Genomic DNA, 19,180 nt, shown 5'->3' with positions numbered 1-19,180 from the left:
GCTTTTAGAAGCTTCTCTGTGCCCTCCTCTCCTTCATTCTACCTGAGGAATGGGGGGCACACTGCAGAGGACTGTAACTTTGGATGTCTGGAACCTAGAATCTCACATTCCCTGGAGAATCTCCTTCTTCATATAAATCTAGGATTGTGTTTCTAGGTGACAGGGAACCAGAGATACTATTACAGTGAAAGTCTGGATTGATTTATGTATATAAAAATACTACCCTGGCACTCAGAAACTCAAAGGATTCTCCTCTTTCAGGTGAACATACACATGTGGAGTATGTATAAAATCCTCACTCAGACTCTAGGTGCCAGGTATATAAAATTATGCCTCTCATATGTCCTCAGTCATAGAGGCGCCACCCTCAAAAGACGTATGAGACAAGTCCTTGGTAGGGAAAAGCTTCAATGGTCATTTGTGTTTGAAAAGTTGGAGAGGAACCCAGAAGTGAGACGGCATCTTATCAATTTACAGAATATACAATGGGTATGCCGTTAATGTCTACAATGAGAATGCTATTTTAACACTATTCGAGTATGCACTAATCTCCCTCTACTGGCAGCTGCAGGTAGCCAAAAAGTAGTGCTTTAGGAGACTCAGTTCTGTAACAGAAATAGGAGCAAGGCTTTTTAAAAAATATTTAAAGAATGGATTCAGAAGAAAATTTTAAACACCGTTCCACCTGAAACCGCAAAATGATCTATTCCAATTAAGAGATAAGGTATAAATTAGGTTTAATGAGACATCCTGATCAATTATTCCTTTCCTAAACGAAAGAAAATGACTAATGGCCTGGCTGGCATTTCGGAGATGGAGCCGGCACCTAAACTCACCAGTGTTTTATTACAGATAAAGCATAAAATGTCTGCGTTATAAACCGTCATAAACATTCTGGAAATGTTTGCTTAACACAATCTACAATGCAGTTAAACTGGGCCACAAAAAGAAAAGATTCATCCTACAGCACATTGCAGCAAGCAAAGCCGTTCATGTTTATCCCAGTCATTCAACAACATGGCCATAATGGAGATTTACAAGGTCCTCAGCTCCCAAACCGTAAGTGTGTAAGGGCAGGTTACATAAGAGATGATTTACACATATGTCCTAAGCAAAATAATATAAAAACAGCAGCAAGGAGGACACACACAAGAACGAGAAGACGGAGGGCACTATATACTAGAAGAACGAGAAGCACGGAGGGCACTATATACAAGAAGAACGAGAAGTACGGAGCGCACTATATACAAGAAGAACGAGGAGTACAGAGCACACTATATACTAGAAGAACGAGAAGTACGGAGGGCACTATATACTAGAAGAACAAGAAGTAAAGAGGGCACTATATACTAGAAGAACGAGAAGTAAGGAGGGCACTATATACTAGAAGAACGAGAAGTAAGGAGGGCACTATATACTAGAAGAACGAGAAGTAAGGAGGGCACTATATACTAGAAGAACGAGAAGTAAAGAGGGCACTATATACTAGAAGAACAAGAAGTAAGGAGGGCACTATATACTAGAAGAACAAGAAGTAAGGAGGGCACTATATACTAGAAGAACGAGGAGTAAGGAGGGCACTATATACTAGAAGAACGAGGAGTAAAGAGGCACTATATACAAGAAGAACGAGGAGTAAATAGGCACTATATACTAGAAGAACGAGGAGTAAAGAGGGCACTATATACTAGAAGAACGAGGAGTAAAGAGGGCACTATATACTAGAAGAACGAGGAGTAAGGAGGGGACTATATACTAGAAGAACGAGAAGTACGAAGGGCACTATGTACAAAAAGGAGAAGTATGGAGGGCACTACTGTATATACAAGAAGGAGAAGTACGGAGGGCACTACTGTATATACAAGAAGGAGAAGTACGGAGGGCACTATATACTACAAGAAGGAGAAGTACGGAGGGCACTATATACTACAAGAAGGAGAAGTACGGAGGGCACTATATACTACAAGAAGGAGAAGTACGGAGGGCACTATATACTACAAGAAGGAGAAGTACGGAGGGCACTATATACTACAAGAACGAGAAGTACGGAGGGCACTATATACTACAAGAAGGAGAAGTACGGAGGGCACTATATACTACAAGAAGGAGAAGTACGGAGGGCACTATATACTACAAGAAGGAGAAGTACGGAGGGCACTATATACTACAAGAAGGAGAAGTACGGAGGGCACTACATACAAGAAGGAGAAGTAAGGAGGGCACTACATACAAGAAGGAGAAGTACGGAGGGTACTACATACAAGAAGGAGAAGTACGGAGGGCACTATATACTACAAGAAGGAGAAGTACGGAGGGCACTTTATACAAGAAGGAGAAGTACGGAGGGCACTATATACTACAAGAAGGAGAAGTACGGAGGGCACTTTATACAAGAAGGAGAAGTACGGAGGGCACTACATACAAGAAGGAGAAGTAAGGAGGGCACTACATACAAGAAGGAGAAGTACGGAGGGTACTACATACAAGAAGGAGAAGTAAGGAGGGCACTATATACAAGAAGGAGAAGTACGGAGGGCACTATATACAAGAAGGAGAAGTACGGAGGGCACTATATACAAGAAGGAGAAGTACGGAGGGCACTATATACAAGAAGGAGAAGTACGGAGGGTACTACATACAAGAAGGAGAAGTAAGGAGGGCACTATATACAAGAAGGAGAAGTACGGAGGGCACTATATACAAGAAGGAGAAGTACGGAGGGCACTATATACAAGAAGGAGAAGTACGGAGGGCACTATATACAAGAAGGAGAAGTACGGAGGGCACTACATACAAGAAGGAGAAGTACGGAGGGCACTATATACAAGAATGAGCAGTAAAGAGGGCACTGTATACAGGAATGAGCAGTAAAGAGGAGGGCACTACATACAAGAAGGAGAAGTACGGAGGAAAGCATGTACAAGAATATACAAGAATGAGCTGCAGGAAGGACTAGAACGAGGACACCACTGAATATTGGGAATGTTGGTTAAAATCTAACTCAGAAACCCAACAATAGCAGATTTTGACCTGGATTTTCATTAAAATACCATTGTCAGAACTTATCCTTACAACAAGCTATAATATCTGTACAGCAAAAATGTACTGAACGTAAACAAGGACAATGATGGAATCCAAGACCCAAACTATACAGCATATCCTTCCAGTGGTCTAGGATCTGGGTTTCCGGATTCCAGACTACAGAACGCCTGTATCCCAAGTATCACTTACTTTTCCGCTTGAAGCTTTGTCGTCTTCACTATTAAATCCTGGGTTTGTTCTTTTGATGCCTGAAATTACAGAGAAAGAACAAGTTTAGGAAATGTAATATACTGAAGTTACTTAACCTAAGAGCCCACAAAAGTGCAGCATACACCACGTAAAATACTTCTGCATGAACCGTGAGCTAGGGATAATGGGGAAGACTTATTACTCATCTTCACAGATGAGATCGCCCCAATATCGCCCCAACATAGTGTTTAGCATATCTTAGTCGGTTTACTCTGTGCCAGAAGTTGCATTTTACACCCCACCCTTCATCCAAACCACACCCCTCTGTATAGACACACCCTTTTTTGGCAAGGTCTAAAAAATGTCATAATTGTAAACATTTTTGGCACATATTAAAGGGAACCTGTCATCAGGGATGTCATTATTACTAGAAGATGACTAGTTCCAATAGCCTATGGCATGTTCATTTCCATAATGCCTTTGTCAGCAATATGAATAAATTCAGTGCTTTTTATCAATTATTTTACTTTAACTGGCTCCTTTGGAGTAGCATGTGGTAAGTCTTGGGGGGAGGGGGAAGAAGAGCAGTACAAATGGCACAAATAGTCTTTCCCTCAATCCCTCCTCCCCACTCATGGTTCCCCGTCCCCCACCATCGGCCTTTACATCTTGAGGAGGAGACGGTTCATGCTGTTTATACTGCCCCTCCCCACAACGATATTGGGCCCCGTCTTCATGTAAAATTAGCTTCCTGATGACAGAGTCCCATTAAAAGAGCAGCCAGTCGCGCTTGCGCAGGCTTCCCCGTTCATCACTATGAAGCTGACGGAGATTGTAGAGTATGGTGCTCAGCAATCTCCATAGAGATGAATGGGTCAGCCAGTGCATGCGCGACCAGCTGCTCTGGTCATCTCAAGAAGCTGACAAGAGGTGCGACAGGGGTACATCCAACCCCCGTTCTCGTGATCCCATCACTAAGACCCCCACCGATTAGCAAATTAGACTATTCTGTGGCCTAAGGCCTAACTTGCTTTGTGGGAAAACCCCTTTAAGTAATTATTCTGCCACAGTAGAATCTCCAGCACTAGGCCAGTGGTAAGAGGCGGCATACAGAGAACAATAGATTCTAATTACCTACATAGCAGATAAGAGGTTGTCGCTGTTAGAATTTGTACAGGACACAATTACTGATACATTGAGTAAAACATGTATTAGATGCACATCAGCAGGGGACCACATTATTTATTCTGTAATCACTAATACACAATGAGATAGTTCCAAACCTTAGATGAATTTCCTTTTTCCCCATTATCATTATTGGACCATTAATAATAATCAGACAGCGCTGCATGAAGTGAATGAATTAGAAGGGTGCACACTGTGGAAGTAATATTACAGCTAATAATGGCAACTCGGCCGTGATACTCAGGACTGCGGCTGATTACTGAATTCTAATGTTTGTTTGCTTTTTTTTTTTTTGCAATCGAATGAAATCTACCATCGAAACCCATCATGATAAACCAGGGGCAGTTACTCATAGATCCAGACACCGGGACTGTGATAATATTCCTACATGTGTTATCCAAGTCCTCTGTCCTTCTAAAGTCAATTTATAAAATTTTGCCAATAAATCACAAGGGTTCTGGGAGGGTGTTACCTAAGCCCTTCCGTACTGTTACACTGTCTCCTCCTTCCCCAGCTGCTCTCACAGCCCTTCCCCCGTCCCAATGCTCCTGCACAGTGTAATAGCCCATGAAGCAGCAGCGTGGATGTGATCTGATAATGCCCCACAGAGCACTTCAGACTCATTAGCATAATTTAAAAAAATTAGGAAGTTTTTTGTTTTTCTAGGATTTTTTATGGGCTGTTTGAAGATCGGGTAAATGGGGATCAGCTGCAAAACAAAGCACAGCTGTTGTGTTTGTCTGAAGGGTGGAATCTGGGACCACCATGGATACCACCCCAGTGCCCTGTATCACCCTTTCTGCCTTAAACAGAAAAGGGGTACCGGGTGTCAGACTGCAAAAAAGAGGGGATACACCGTTTCTGGACATTATGGGGGGAGATGTATCAAGCTTGTGTAACATATATCAATTGTGTGAAAGGGGTGTGGTCTGTGGAAAGGGGTGTGTTTTTACAATTAAACAGTCCATGCACCAAATTATTATTTTGGTGCTGCAAACAAAACCAACTAATACCAGTACAACTTGACAGCCTCATACTACTACAGATTTATCATCAGGCAGACATACATCTGGCACAGGGGAAGACGGGTCCCTGCTATGTCACTTGTACTTTCTAGCAGGTTTCCCTTCTGTAGGCTCTATATGGAATCTGAAGTTGTATTGAAACTGATGTATGTAGAACTCGCTGCTGTGATTCACTGCTCTACCTCCCTCTTCGATAGAGCTCCTCCATCCTGAGCTTTTGTCTCTCCTGCCAGCAAAAAGATCTGGTGTCACACTGCTTTCGGACCTTTTCTGGAACTGTTAATTGGTGCCGGGTGTGGGTATAGGACTGTATTGTGAGTATAGGTCATCAGTCCCGTGAAATGCAGCCCCCTAGCCCTGAATGTCGCTATAGGAAATCAATGTATAAAGCACTCAGCCACCTCAATGTCACTCGGTGTGGCCTTATCCTAATTAGACTCCAGCAAATAGATATCGGAATCCACAATCTATTTAGTTTTTATTAAAATTCCTTCTTAAGAACAAATGAAAACCCGGGCTTGTAGTCCTTCTTGACATTGTGTCAGGCTTGTTAGTCGATTCCATTGTGTGCAGTGAAAAATGACTAATGAGGAGAACAGTTGTAAAGCCAAGTGACAACTTATACCAGTGATAAAGCTGCCGACTGCTGAGACAGAAACTGATGGATATCCTAATCCTGGTCCGGCTGCCCCCCATTAGCCTACATGTTAATCACACCTGTCCCAAAATCCCAATCACAAGCAAAGCTATGAGAGCCTGGCGCTCCTCGGAGACGGGCGAGATGCTGGGCACAGCTGGAGCCTTGTGATCATCAATGGTTTCACTTACCGGAGCTGCTGGACTCCATGCTGTGCTACATTACACCACCTCCGTGTTACACACTCATCTATGTAAAGAGGTTCTTCAGTCAATAGCATTTTTCAAGGTTTACAATGGTAAAAAAAAACGATATATCTAATCGATCCCAAGCTTTCCCTAGCAGATACTCATTTTGAGAGTCTCATTTCCACTTATTTCTCTCTCTCAGATTTTTTCTGCGCACATTTTGGATTGTCATTTGAAAAATCCACCCGAAAATCTGCATCAAAATTTTTTTTGTTCTTTTGTATGCAGATTTGTTAATATTTTGGTGCTTTTTAATGCGGATTTACATGTGTGTCTTCCATGTACGTTTTTTTATTTACCCTTTTTATCACCAAATTTGATGCTGCTCCGTTCCTCTCTATGGCGCCAATGGAGATAGCTGAGCGCTGTACTCGGTAATCTTCATCAGCGCCATAGAGGTGAACAGAGCAAGCAGCGCATGCGCAAACAGCTGCTACCTTCATCTCTAGCGCAACAGGGGTACAATAAACCCCCATTCTCAAGAATCATGGGAGTCCAGTCACTGAGATCCTCACCGTTTAGCATGGTAGGCCCTATCCTCTGGATAGGAGCTAACTTGCTATGACTTTAAAAGCGATTTCCATATTGCTCCTGTTGAAGAAGCTACACAGAAACTTGGTATCATCATAGCAACCAGGTCTACGGATAACCGTTTTAGTGTCAGTATTGCTTCCAGAGTCAAAGCATCAGATAGAAAGATCAACTAGAAAAACTTTAGCTTAAAGGGGGTTTCCATTCACAAAAAGTTAGCTAACTTACTGATTAGTGAGGATTTCAGTGTTGGGATCCCCACAGGTCACGAGAACAGTGGTCTATTGTACCCCAGATGAACAGACCCAGTCATGACTGCACGACAGTGGGTGTCCCCTTTATTCACCATCAAAGAGGACAGCCCCCGCTAAACATAAAGGTATACCCTACCGATGTATGGCATTTTGTTTTGAGATATGGATACCCCTTAAGAATAAGTCATGTCTGCAGTGGCCATATAAGGTCAATAACCCCCATCCAAGATGACACCAAGGTGGCACGATGACCATCAAAAGCGCAGAAGACCTTAACACTACGAATAATACCACGAACAATGGTTTTTCTATACACCTGCTACATCGCCTTCCTCCTCTCTCAGGCTTCTCTCAGCTTTAATTGAAAAAGTATTCAAAGTTGAGACGATATAAACCAAATCTCTGGTCTGTTATCACAAGCGGAGAACAGATGGGATCCCCTTCATTGCACACTGCAAATTAATGGAAAACCCTGCGTCCCACGTTGCGGGGAGATCTGAAGCGGAGGTAGTTTATTCCTTTAGCTGTTAATAAAGGATACTTTAGCAGAGCTAAGCGAGCTTGTCAGTGTACCGAGTGCAGGGAGAAGACAATGCTAAATGAGATTCCAGAGAATTATGGACTAATTGCCTGTGAAATTAAGAGCACTTCAGTAACTTGCCAAAACAGAAAGTGCCGAGCAGCTAGCGTATGTCTTCCATCTAGTCCCACTAGGCTCGTCTACACCGCTGACATTCAGAAAGCTCGTGTTCTATACAAGAGCCGCATTAGTACATTGGCGCATCAATGCAGGTCTCATATTGCAGCATATGAGCCCGGGCACATTACTGCAGACAATGTGATAGCTCAGCGTCTGCCAAGCCCAAAACAAAAGGGGGTCTGTTGTTTGGACGTCTCCACGAGCCGCTCTTAATCCCCCTGTTTTGGTTTATTTTTGGAAACAAAAGCTGATCGCTATACTTGGCATCAAGCATCGATGGAAGAAATAATTACTGAGTATTAAAATCAGAGGATATGATGGAAATATGGACATTGGCCTTTTCTGCAACATTTCCATAACAAGCGAGTTTCATCCTAATTAGCAAATTTCTATAATTATTCAACCTACTATGAGTAAACTGGGGATGGGTTCACCCCTTACATCTCCAACAAACCGAAACGGGCAGCAAACTTTACCCTGGTTGTGTCCAGTTTTGCACATTGTGGTGAGCATGAGGCAGAATACTGTCTTAAATTTAGACATGGAGACAAAACAGGTAAAGGTATGGGGTTTGTGTATGTATGTACATATACACACACATATTGAAGAATAATGAAACTAATGCCGCAAAGAATACCATAATGGAAACACAACCATTCATCATATCCCTCCTCATCTGATTGCCCAGACTCTCTATTCTCTCTCTCTCTCTCTCAATTTGCTACCAATCCCATGATGCCTCAGCACAGACAGGTAGGATCTGCATCTATTTCACAGTTTTTGCAGCTTTGCAAGAATTTGGTAGCCTGAAAAGAACATCAGAAAGCAAGGATAAGAGCCAAAGTAAGTTAATGATGCAAAAAAAAAAAAAAAGCAGCAGCATTGCAAAGGTTGGTGGAAAAAATGTAAAGTACCGCAGTCTTTATTCATCCAGTATTGTAGCAAAGTTTCGACAGAAAGTCTTTATCAAGCTTGATAAAGATGCTATGTCAAAACTTTGCTGCCATGCTGTGTGAATAGAGACTACTTCACATTTTTTCACCATCCTTTGGAGCGCTGCTGCTTTTCTTTTTGCATCATTAAGACCTGGACCCGTTGACCCTGGATCAACAAGGTTACATGCACCCATAATATGAGCAATTGGACTAGATTTTCTCTATACTAGTGCTGCTTATTCATCAAATGTGTTGAAAAGTAAGATAACGTTCCTTGCTAGGGTATCTGCATGTGTAGTATCATGGCTGAAAAACTGACCCCAGCAGTAATTCCACAGCCATTACAGAGAATCAGAATCCAGCCCAAAAATGTTGCGGAAGGAAGGTTGAGCTCAACCTTTGTGTTTCATTAATCCCATAAACTACACTTCTACTGTGTAATGCTGCACAGCAATTCTGCAGGTAATACGCCACTTATAGAGATCGCTTAGCATGCCAGTGATTTTTTTTTGGTGCCCTATGGTAGCTCAATAAGGATACATTTACATATCATTTTTTGAAAATATTAATACCGTAGGCCAGGAAACCTCCCCACATTCATGCGAAATGTGTCCATAGACACGTAATGTCAGATGGAGACCAGTCTTTTCAGTGTACATCACATAAAGAATGAACACAGGATGAAGAGTAGCAGAACTTCCATTTGTTACTGCTCACTGCTATGAAAAGTATTTGTTTAGTGGAGGCCATTGTAGCATGTAGGAGATGGATGCCACTATAAAGAATCTATTCCCAGCCTACACGAAACATAAACCTTGGGCTTCCCTTCATATATGTGGAGACACCTTGAACATCGCCATCAGCAAATCACTGCCAGCTGACTATGCTCACTCCTTTCAGGGGGGAAAGAGCAACATATGACACATATATACAGTGTAATATCTTGTAGCCTTCCTTTTAAGAGAACCTACCACCACATATGTACCTATAAAAGGTAGATCGGGTGGTAGGTGGATCTATCGGATGTGAGGATAGCCCTTTTAAGGGCTAATCTTAATGTCCCCTGTAACTTTTGCTAATTATTATCACTGTAATAAAAGGGCAGAGGAGGATTTTTGATAGGAGGAACAAAGAGGCTGCTGGGGCGTGGAGCAGCCGCGCCGTGTAGCCTCAGCTCCAGCTACTCCACGTCCCAGTAGCCTCTTAAGAAAATTTACATATTTCAGTAATAAAAGTTAGTAAAAGATACAGGGGACATGAGGATTAGCCCTTAAAAGGGCTATCCTCACCTCCTATAGATGTACCTCCCACCCAATCTACCTTTGTAGGTAGATATGTGGTGGTAGATTCCCTTTAACACTTTCACAACTGCCATACGGCTATATACGTCCTATTTGCACATGGCCCGTGCAGAAAGGAGTTTTATAAACGTCATGATAGTGTCGAACTTCAAACACCTATATCTCCTGAACCCTGCCACCTAGAAACATAAATTCTGGATCATTAAACAGGATACACTGTGGTTCTGTGAAGCATCCATACACAACGTATCAAAGATATCCACACTTAAAGTTGTACTAAAACATTTTGGACTAGAAGACATATTCCACTGTATAAGAACACAATGTAGGCATATAGTGGGATACAATACTGCCCTCCATTGTAAACATACGTTTTGAATCCTCACAGTGCATCCTTGCAATAGAGGGCAAAAACGCATTGTGAATGTAGCCGAAATGAGCCAGCTGTTTTGCAGCTGTAGCCATTCCTAGATTAAAAGAGAACCCATCATGCAAAATAACTAAAATAAATATATTTTCACAAACTGCCATTAGAGAGCATTGCCTCTATCCCTTCATTGTCCCTCTACATGCCTGTAAACCTAAGCAATGAGGTCCTAAAGCTGTATGCAAATGACCTGTGAAATGTCCAATGAAGCATTAACATATTCAAGCTGTCCACTCTATTCATGAGTGGGAGGCACAGCCACACCCCCAGTGCTTGACTGACAGCCTGTATAATGATGTGAGGCTCCATAATGATGTGCTTCCCTGGTGCTGGCGGCCCCTGCAGTCTGTGTGTGTATAGGAGAGATACAACAGCTCCAGGCAGCCATGTTATAGCAGAACATGTCAGGTAGTTGTGTAGCTGATGTCTGATGTCACATATGTATGGGAGGATGCAGCATGTCAGCAGATGCAGCACACACTAGCCATGCTTTACTATACATTACACACAGACATGAGCAGGGGGAGGAGAGAGGAGGGGTAACAGGGGTGACATCACTGCCTCTCACCATGTGACCAGCCTCATTTACATAATAAAGAAACGATGATTTTATAATGATTAATGTATGAAATAACTAGATAAAGGCTGGGATGGGATCCTTGTGAGCTGCTCCAACAGGTAGTAGTGACAGGACAAGTGACACAGACCTGATGACAGGTGTCCTTTAACCGGTTCGCGACCGCCCGCCGTGTATTCACGGCGGCGGTCGCGTCGCGCTGCATGGAGAGGGCTCACGGGCTGAGCCCTCTCCATAGCCGGTAAGTCTTTGCTGCATATTGCAGCAAAGGCTTACCGGTAACATCCGCGATCGGTGCTAGCACCGATCGCGGGTGTTTTTACAGCGTGGGCTGCCGGCAAAGCTGCCGGCAGCCTCAAACAGATAGCGGCGCATGGGCGCCGCCATCTTACCTGGGATCGCCGCTCCCCGTGACGTCATCGGGGGGCGGCGATCCGTCTCCATGGTAGCCTCGGGTCCTCCGAAGACCCGAGGCTATTTCGTTTTAACCCCTTCATTACAATGTGCTGATAGCACATTGTAATGAATGAGTTGGAAAATCCCCATATACTGCCATACTGTAGTATGGCAGTATATGATAGGATCGATCAGACAACCTAGGGTTAAAGTACCCTAGGGAGTCTGAAAAACAGTTTAAATAAAAATAAAAAAAAGTTTAAAAAAAAAAAATTATAATAAAAAAACCTAAAATTTCAAATCACCCCCCTTTCCCTAGAACTGACATAAATATAAATAAACAGTAAAAATCATAAACACATCAGGTATTGACGCGTCCGAAAATGCCTGATCTATCAAAATATGATAACAGTTTTTCAATGCGTTTAACCCCGTAACGGAAAATAGCACCCAAAGTCGAAAATGGCACTTTTTTGCCATTTTGAAAAATCTAAAAAAAATCTATAAAAAGTGATCAAAAGGTCGTACAGTCCTAAAAATGATATCATTGAAAATATTATCAATTTTCGCAAAAAATGACACCACCCACAGCTCTGTACACCAAAGTATAAAAAAGTTATTAGCGCCAGAAGTTGGCAAAATAAAAAAAATTATTTTTGTACAGGAGGTTTTAATTTTTGTAAATGTATGAAAACATTATAAAACCTATACAAATTTGGTATCCCCTTAATCGTACCGACCCAAAGAATAAAGTAGACATGTCATTTAGGGCGCTCAGTGAAAGACGTAATATCCAAGCCCACAAGAAAATGGCGCAAATGCGTTTTTTCACCATTTTCATTGCATTTGGAATTTTTTTCCTGCTTCCGAGTACATGGCATGGAATATTTAATACCATCATTATGAAGTGCAATTTGTTACGCAGAAAACAAGCCGTCACACAGCTCTTTACGTGTAAAAATAAAAAAGTTATAGATTTTTGAAGGTGGGGAGTGAAAAATGGACATGAAAAAACAGGAAAGGGCCCGGTCCTTAACCGGTTAAGCTACTTTTTGTATTTCATAAATGAATACTGCAAGTGGTAATAGCAAATTTTGTAATATACTTAGTTAAATGAAAGATTTACTCACATAGCTTTTATTTCTTCTCTGGGGATCTGTTAATATTATTTACTGATTTTGATAAAAATTAGCTTTTAAAATTGCAAATGGAAATAGCCGGTGACGCAGCTTCTTTGTGTCTTTTTTCTGCTCTTTCTACTGTAGTGAGCAGTGTATGTGAAAGCCTTCTGAGGTCCCTCCTTTTCAGACAGATAAGGCGGCTAGTGATTAACTAGCATAAAAAATGTCCTATTATCATCTGCAGTTTTCATTTATGAAAATTATTCACAAGTTTATTTACCGTATATACTCGTGTGTAAGCCGAGTTTTTCTGCACAAAAAATGTGCTGAAAAACATCCCCTCGGCTTATACACGAGTCAATACTTGTAAAAAAAATAATTAAAATGGACTAAAAAAAAAAAAAAATAAACTTATTTACTCACCCTCCGGTGGCCCCGATGCGCAGCGCTGCTGCCCCGATGTCATCGTGGCTCCTCTTCTGGCTTCCCGGCTCCTCTCCTTGCTTCCGCGCCGTCTTCTGTCTTCTTTAACATCGTGCTAGGCGCCGCCATTGTTCTTCTCCCTTGCGGCGCGTCATACTAGGCGCTGCACGGGAGAGAACAGTTGCGGCGCCCAACGCGATGTTAAAGAAGACAGAAGACGACGCGGAAGCAAGAAGAGGAGCCGGGAAGCCAGAAGAGGAGCCACGATGACATCGGGGAAGCAGCGCTGCGCATCGGGGTCACCGGAGGGTGAGTAAATAAGTTTTTTTTTTTTTTTTATTCTGGGCTGACTGTATACTACTGGGGGCATGCTGTATACTACTGGGGGCAGGCTGGGGTGGCTGTATACTACTGGGGGCAGGCTGTATACTACTGGGGGCAAGCTGTATATTATAGGGGGCTGGCTGGCTATATACTTGGCTGGGTCTGTGACCAATGCATTTCCCACCCTCGGCTTATACTCGAGTCAATAGGTTTTCCCAGTTTTTGGTGGTAAAATTAGGGGTCTCGGCTTATACTCGGGTCGGCTTATACTCGAGTATATACTGTACCTTTTAATTGCTCAAAGCAAGAAAATCCAAATCTGTAAAAATCTGTGCTTTTGAAATTCTGAAAAATACAGAACCTATACATAGAGAACATATAAGACAACAATAATCATATAAGGAGAAATAATTACCTTCAGGCGACTGGTCATGTCCTGGCAGCAGTTGCTCATCGCCTGAACATCTTCATTGATACTTTCCAGATCCTAAAAAAATAAATAAAATACATTTTTTACGCAAAGTTTCAAAACTATTTACTCTAGTCTAAAAGATTCCTAATTGTATGTGGTAACCAGGAAGCCATCTCAAACATGGCTCAAGGTCCCTTTAACACTGTGTGCTATGACAATGGAAATGAACAGAAACTTACACATATTTAAGTCTATAAAACCACTGACTCACATTACACATCACCAACCTCTTTAATGGTTTTAAATACAGCCACAAAATCTTCATTTATGGACAAGCTCCGTCGCTCTATGTCACCCCGTAGGTTTCTTCGGCTTCTTAAACTGTTTTCGGTAAAGAAAGTTGAGAGAGCTTTAAGGGCTTCCAACATTTCCTATTAGAAAAGAAAAAAAAAAAAGTTAAACTTAAATAGTCATAAAATTATGATCTGGGAACTTTTAAGACATATATGTAAGTATGGCAGTGGATCTTAAAAGATGAAGCCAATTTTTTTAATCTGGTTTGAGTCTGGAAGAACACCGGCACATTGGTGAGCTGCGTTACCGTCACCTAAGCTTGGCGATTATGCAAAACCGTTTATTATTTGGCACAAAAATATCCACCGCCGGCTTTTTTTATGCTTTTAAAAAACGGCCCCATTAACTTTAATAGGAAATACGGCTATGCTATGCATCCGGTCATCGTACTTCTCACCGCACCATTAACTGGCCGTCAGACCTACATACAACAGTGGTGTTTACCGCCTACCACCACTGTTCTGTGGTGGGTTACCCAGGAGACCAGATCATTTTGGTGCCAGCCCACTGTATTTTTTTGCTGATACGGCTCGTTTATGGTGACATATAGATTACATGCGGCCCGTTTGTGTGCACAGCAAACAAAATGTATACGGTCATGTGCGTGTGGCCTAATACTGATAACCTATCCCAGGAATAGGTTATCAATATCACTTTAGTGGGCATTAGGGATTTCTACTCTAGTCCCAACTATTCCCAAGCAGTCATAGCCAATATATATGGGCAGATGGGCATCCATCTCATAGTAGAGAGCCTAACTAGGATTGATTCTAACTAGTTTCAGCACCCAATATGCCATTTGATTTGATGAAATAGGAACCAAACATACCTTGAGACTGCTGTAGCGACACTGATGCAGAAACATATCTTGTTTAATCCCTGTGCTGAGTGGTGTTGCTGATAAAACAATTATAAAAGTATGATAATGAAGGTGTCTCACTACTTGCCTGACTCAGCGCTTTTCCTCTCGCATTAGTTATGCACTGCACCGGAGAATGATGTAATCATTATGTTATCCCTGAGAGGCAGAAGTAATCAATCACTGCACCATCCCCCAGCTGCTGTGTATGAGTGATCCAGCTCAGGTTGATTAGTTCTGTCTGAACAGTTCAGGAAGCTCCCTGTGTAATGTGTTTATGTAGGCATCGAGGTTTCCCAAGGTAATGAATTATATAATTATTTTTTCAGCAAAACCACTCAACTCATGGATTAAACAAGATATGTTTCTGCATCAGTGTAGCTACAGCATTCTCAAGCTATATTTGGTTCATAATGCATCAAATGGTACATTTTCTTTAAACTCTGTACTGTCAGACGGATGGTCCAGGACTGAAGCAGACAGTCTTGCACTGCCAAAATGACAGCAGAAATCCAAAATTAATGGCAATGTTTGTGCAGGAACAGTGGGGCCTAGAGAGTAAATTTCAACTTCATGTCATTTGTGACATTCATAGTGTGGAGAAATAATGTGCCACTAATGTCTGATACAGCGGTGTACGTGCAGGAGTCCACCATATAGAGCACACCAAACATTTTTCTTAACTTCCCCCTTGCTCCTTTTTGGGTTATGCTATGCTTCTATTTTTGTGAAACAGAAAAAGACTTGCACATAGTGCCCAGAAAAATGAAAAATGTAAGAATAATTCAATGACTCAGAAGAAAGGTCCACTTTTCTAGGACATTTCCATTTTTGGGAGCCTCCTGGACTTTCTGATCTACTCCTATACACTACAATGAAAGTAGCTGGGGTCACCTCTCCATCTCATCCACATGTGGGGATAAGGAGACCATAATTCACCTGATGTTTGGGGATCCCAGAGATGGGCTTACATTGCACCCCTGGTACTTACCTGCCCCCACCTCACGCTTCCCTCTACATACAATCTACACATGAGCAGAGATTGACAGGTGGGTGCACATAATGTCCCTATAGGACGCATTTTGTCCCTGTACCACAAGAAATGGTAGATAAATGTAACCATATATGTACCATACACAAATTATACTCTGTATTAGTGCTATTCACACTATACACCACTTATAGAGGAGAATTAGGGCAAGACTCTCCTCCCTCCAGTATTGTTGTGGTCACCTCAGCACCAGGGGAACTACAAGTCCCAGGTGACAGGTGACAGAGGCCTGACATGTCATGTGTAAATACTGAGCCTCACTCACCTTGTCACTATCCAGCCGGGTCTCCAGGATTTTGTTGAGTTTCCTAGACAAGGGGTTTGAGCTCTGAGTGGACGCAGACAGTGAGGCAGTGCCGCCATTCCCCTCCACCTCAGCCATGGCCCCCGAACAGTGCGGCAAACTGGTTCTCTACTATGGACAGCAGCTGGAACGCACGTGGAACGCAGAACCAGCAAGGATTTCCGGGTTGTGAACAACAGCGACACGTCACCAAGCAGAGCGTCAGCCGGGGGAGGATCTACTGCGCATGCTCAGACTTACATCTCATCTGTTGTAAAGTTTGAATTATATCAAAACGCTAAAACGTTAATAAAACTAACAAAAGAATATACAGAGGGATTTTTTTGGGATAACATTCTGACAGCTTACACCAATGTAAACAAGGACTAGTTATTTCCATAGTTGTACTATGGTTATATTACACTTCCAATAGAGAAGATGTATGGAAAGTAACACAATCCTTGTTTCCAGTTGAGACCATTATAAGGAAAGCTTTAATTATTAAAGGGCAGGATTTAAGGACTTCTTTTATCATAACTCTATACGCAGAGATTGTGGCAATATACATCTATAAAAATTATGCTAATTAGCCTGAGTCGCTCTGGCTACGTCACCAGAGCGCCTCATATTTTAATTAATTCACTCCCCCAGTTCCAATACAAGTCCCACCCGGTTCTGCACCACACCTGCGCTGTACAATGTGGACAAGCGAGTCTGGTATCGGAACGGGAGAGGGAACAAATCAAAAGACGAGTTGTCCTGAGGTGCTCCGGTGTCGGAGCACATCATACTTATTAGCATATTTTTTATAACTCTCGCAGGAGTCGATATCTCTATAGCAATAGCTCACATAGCCCCGCTTATGAAATTGGGTTAAAAGTGGTGTAGAGTGGGGAACTGGCTGGCCTAAGACTCCCTATTATATATTTAATCGGGAGCCATTCAGGAGCTGGCTCTTCTTAGTGAGAGGAGCCTAATGAGCCAGCTCACTAAGAAGAACCGGACTTCTCATCGCTATCTGGAACTTCCAGCCAGGGGGAGTATAACATAACTTATAAGTTAAGATGTGACAAGCTCTGTGTAGCGCTGCGGAATCTCTGGGCCATTACACCACCAATAACCCAAAATATTACAACTTTATAGCCAAAGAAAGGACACAAGTTGCAGCAGACAACATTTATGCCCTGGTTATCCCATCCCTATGCCACCCAATTCCCACATGTTATAATATGATGCCACAATTTCTGTAGCTCCCCAGTCTGGGCTTCAAACCCCAGACCCTCTGCATTAGAAATAGCAGCCTCTACCAACTGAGCTGTGCCCAGTGAGTATTTAGCTGGGGATTTTTGGTGACTAAGAACTGTTATCTGCTACTGTTACACTGATCTTCTCAGAGATTATTATTGTAATTATTGAGACAATTATTATTATAAAGTTTATTATTTTTATTATTATGGAGACGATTATTAATAATAGTAAAAATAATGATAATCATCTCAAAAATAATAATAATTGTCTCAATAATTACAATAATAATCTCTGAGAAGATCCTTCTCTATATACCAAGGCATTAAATCTGTGTCACAGTGTAACAGTAGCAGTTACCAACTCTTAGTTACCAAAAATCTTCAGCTAGGTAATTGAGATCATAGCTCAGTGGATAGAGGCACTGTCATTTTGGCACATGGACTCTGCGGGTTCAAGGTTCAAATCCCAATCAGGTTAAAAAACAATTATTATTGAGAAGATGATTTTTATTATTATAATATGGTTAAAATTTGGTGCGTGACCAGGGAGTGATTGGAGGTGTGGCATAGAGGGATCGCCGCCATTTTGTCCATCTTTCCCTTTCACAAATGTTGGGAGGTATGACCGAAATGCATTGTCCGACGATAATGCACCGTGCAGCAATTCACTAAGATCGTGCGCCCGATATCCTGCATGTGTCGCTTCCCCGATCCGACAGAGTTCACCATCATTTTAGTGGTGCATCTAAGTGCTTGGGCTTGCAAAATAATTTGAAAGTTAAATCCCGCGCTCAGTCCGAATCAGTCGGATCGTCCACACCCCCTAATTTGTATCGCATGGAAGTCAGCGCAGCTGTGGCAAAAAACTATTGCGTGCAACACAATCCCAGCTCAGACACTTCTCAAATACCTGTCCAAGCCGTGCAATCCCCAAAAAAGGTGCAAATTTAGACAAAAGTGACCAGCACGACCCTTAGTAAATGAGCCCCATAATGTTGAAATAGCCAGCAAGTCAGACATGGTCTAAATATGTGCGACCTGGTGGAAATCGTGTCTGCATCTACTAAGAATCCAGACTTTTCTCTCCTATATGTCTTCTGTGTCCAGAGAATGCAGATTGAGTTGCGCTCCAGGATTTACCTCTTGCCTCCTATCCTTAGATTTTCACTTAAAAATATACAGTTCTTGAAGAGATAGGTTACTTCTAGCCGAAAAATAAGAAAGATAATAGGCTGTGGTAGACAGAAGGGTGGAAAATGAGAGGCTTGATTTATACACAGTATAAAATAGTCCTGGAAGTCCAACTCTTACCATAGATTGTAACAAATGATCAGCTCTGTGTTATTCTGGGTGCGTGTAATGACATGAAACAGACGTTTTTAACTGCAGAACCAAGCCACCAAATTGTGCAGCTAATGTCCATATTTATAGTCACGCTGCATTCTGTAATGGAAAAACAGAAGTGGCTCTCACTCTGTAATACAGCATGGATTTCCATCATTTACTGACACTATTACTGTTACTGGGCGGGTAACAGGGTAGCACTCACTTTTTCTCTGGTTACTTAGAGTAATTGGTAATATAATGAGGGCTCCATTTGTACTCCCACAGAACATTATATGCACAATTTGCTAAATACATCTCATTACTGGGAACATT

The 19,180-nt window shown here is 42.1% G+C and overlaps 1 protein-coding gene across 1 annotated transcript in view; it reads right to left on the bottom strand.

The window, feature by feature from the left end:
* COG6 (component of oligomeric golgi complex 6) overlaps positions 1–16,483 on the bottom strand; it is a 64,928-nt gene extending 48,445 nt beyond the window's left edge. Inside the window, exons 1-4 of the mRNA XM_072134460.1 lie at positions 16,257–16,483; positions 14,015–14,158; positions 13,731–13,802; positions 3,232–3,290 (exon numbers count right to left, since the gene is read on the bottom strand). Coding sequence (XP_071990561.1) covers positions 3,232–3,290; positions 13,731–13,802; positions 14,015–14,158; positions 16,257–16,373 — 392 coding nt within the window. The 5' untranslated portion in view covers positions 16,374–16,483. The remainder of the gene's footprint in view (positions 1–3,231; positions 3,291–13,730; positions 13,803–14,014; positions 14,159–16,256) is intronic.
* Between the last annotated feature and the right edge of the window lie 2,697 nt (positions 16,484–19,180).

The sequence above is a fragment of the Engystomops pustulosus genome, chromosome 2 (genome assembly GCF_040894005.1).
Source record: "Engystomops pustulosus chromosome 2, aEngPut4.maternal, whole genome shotgun sequence".
NCBI lineage: Eukaryota > Metazoa > Chordata > Amphibia > Anura > Leptodactylidae > Engystomops > Engystomops pustulosus.
This window is presented reverse-complemented; position numbering and strand designations above follow the sequence as displayed.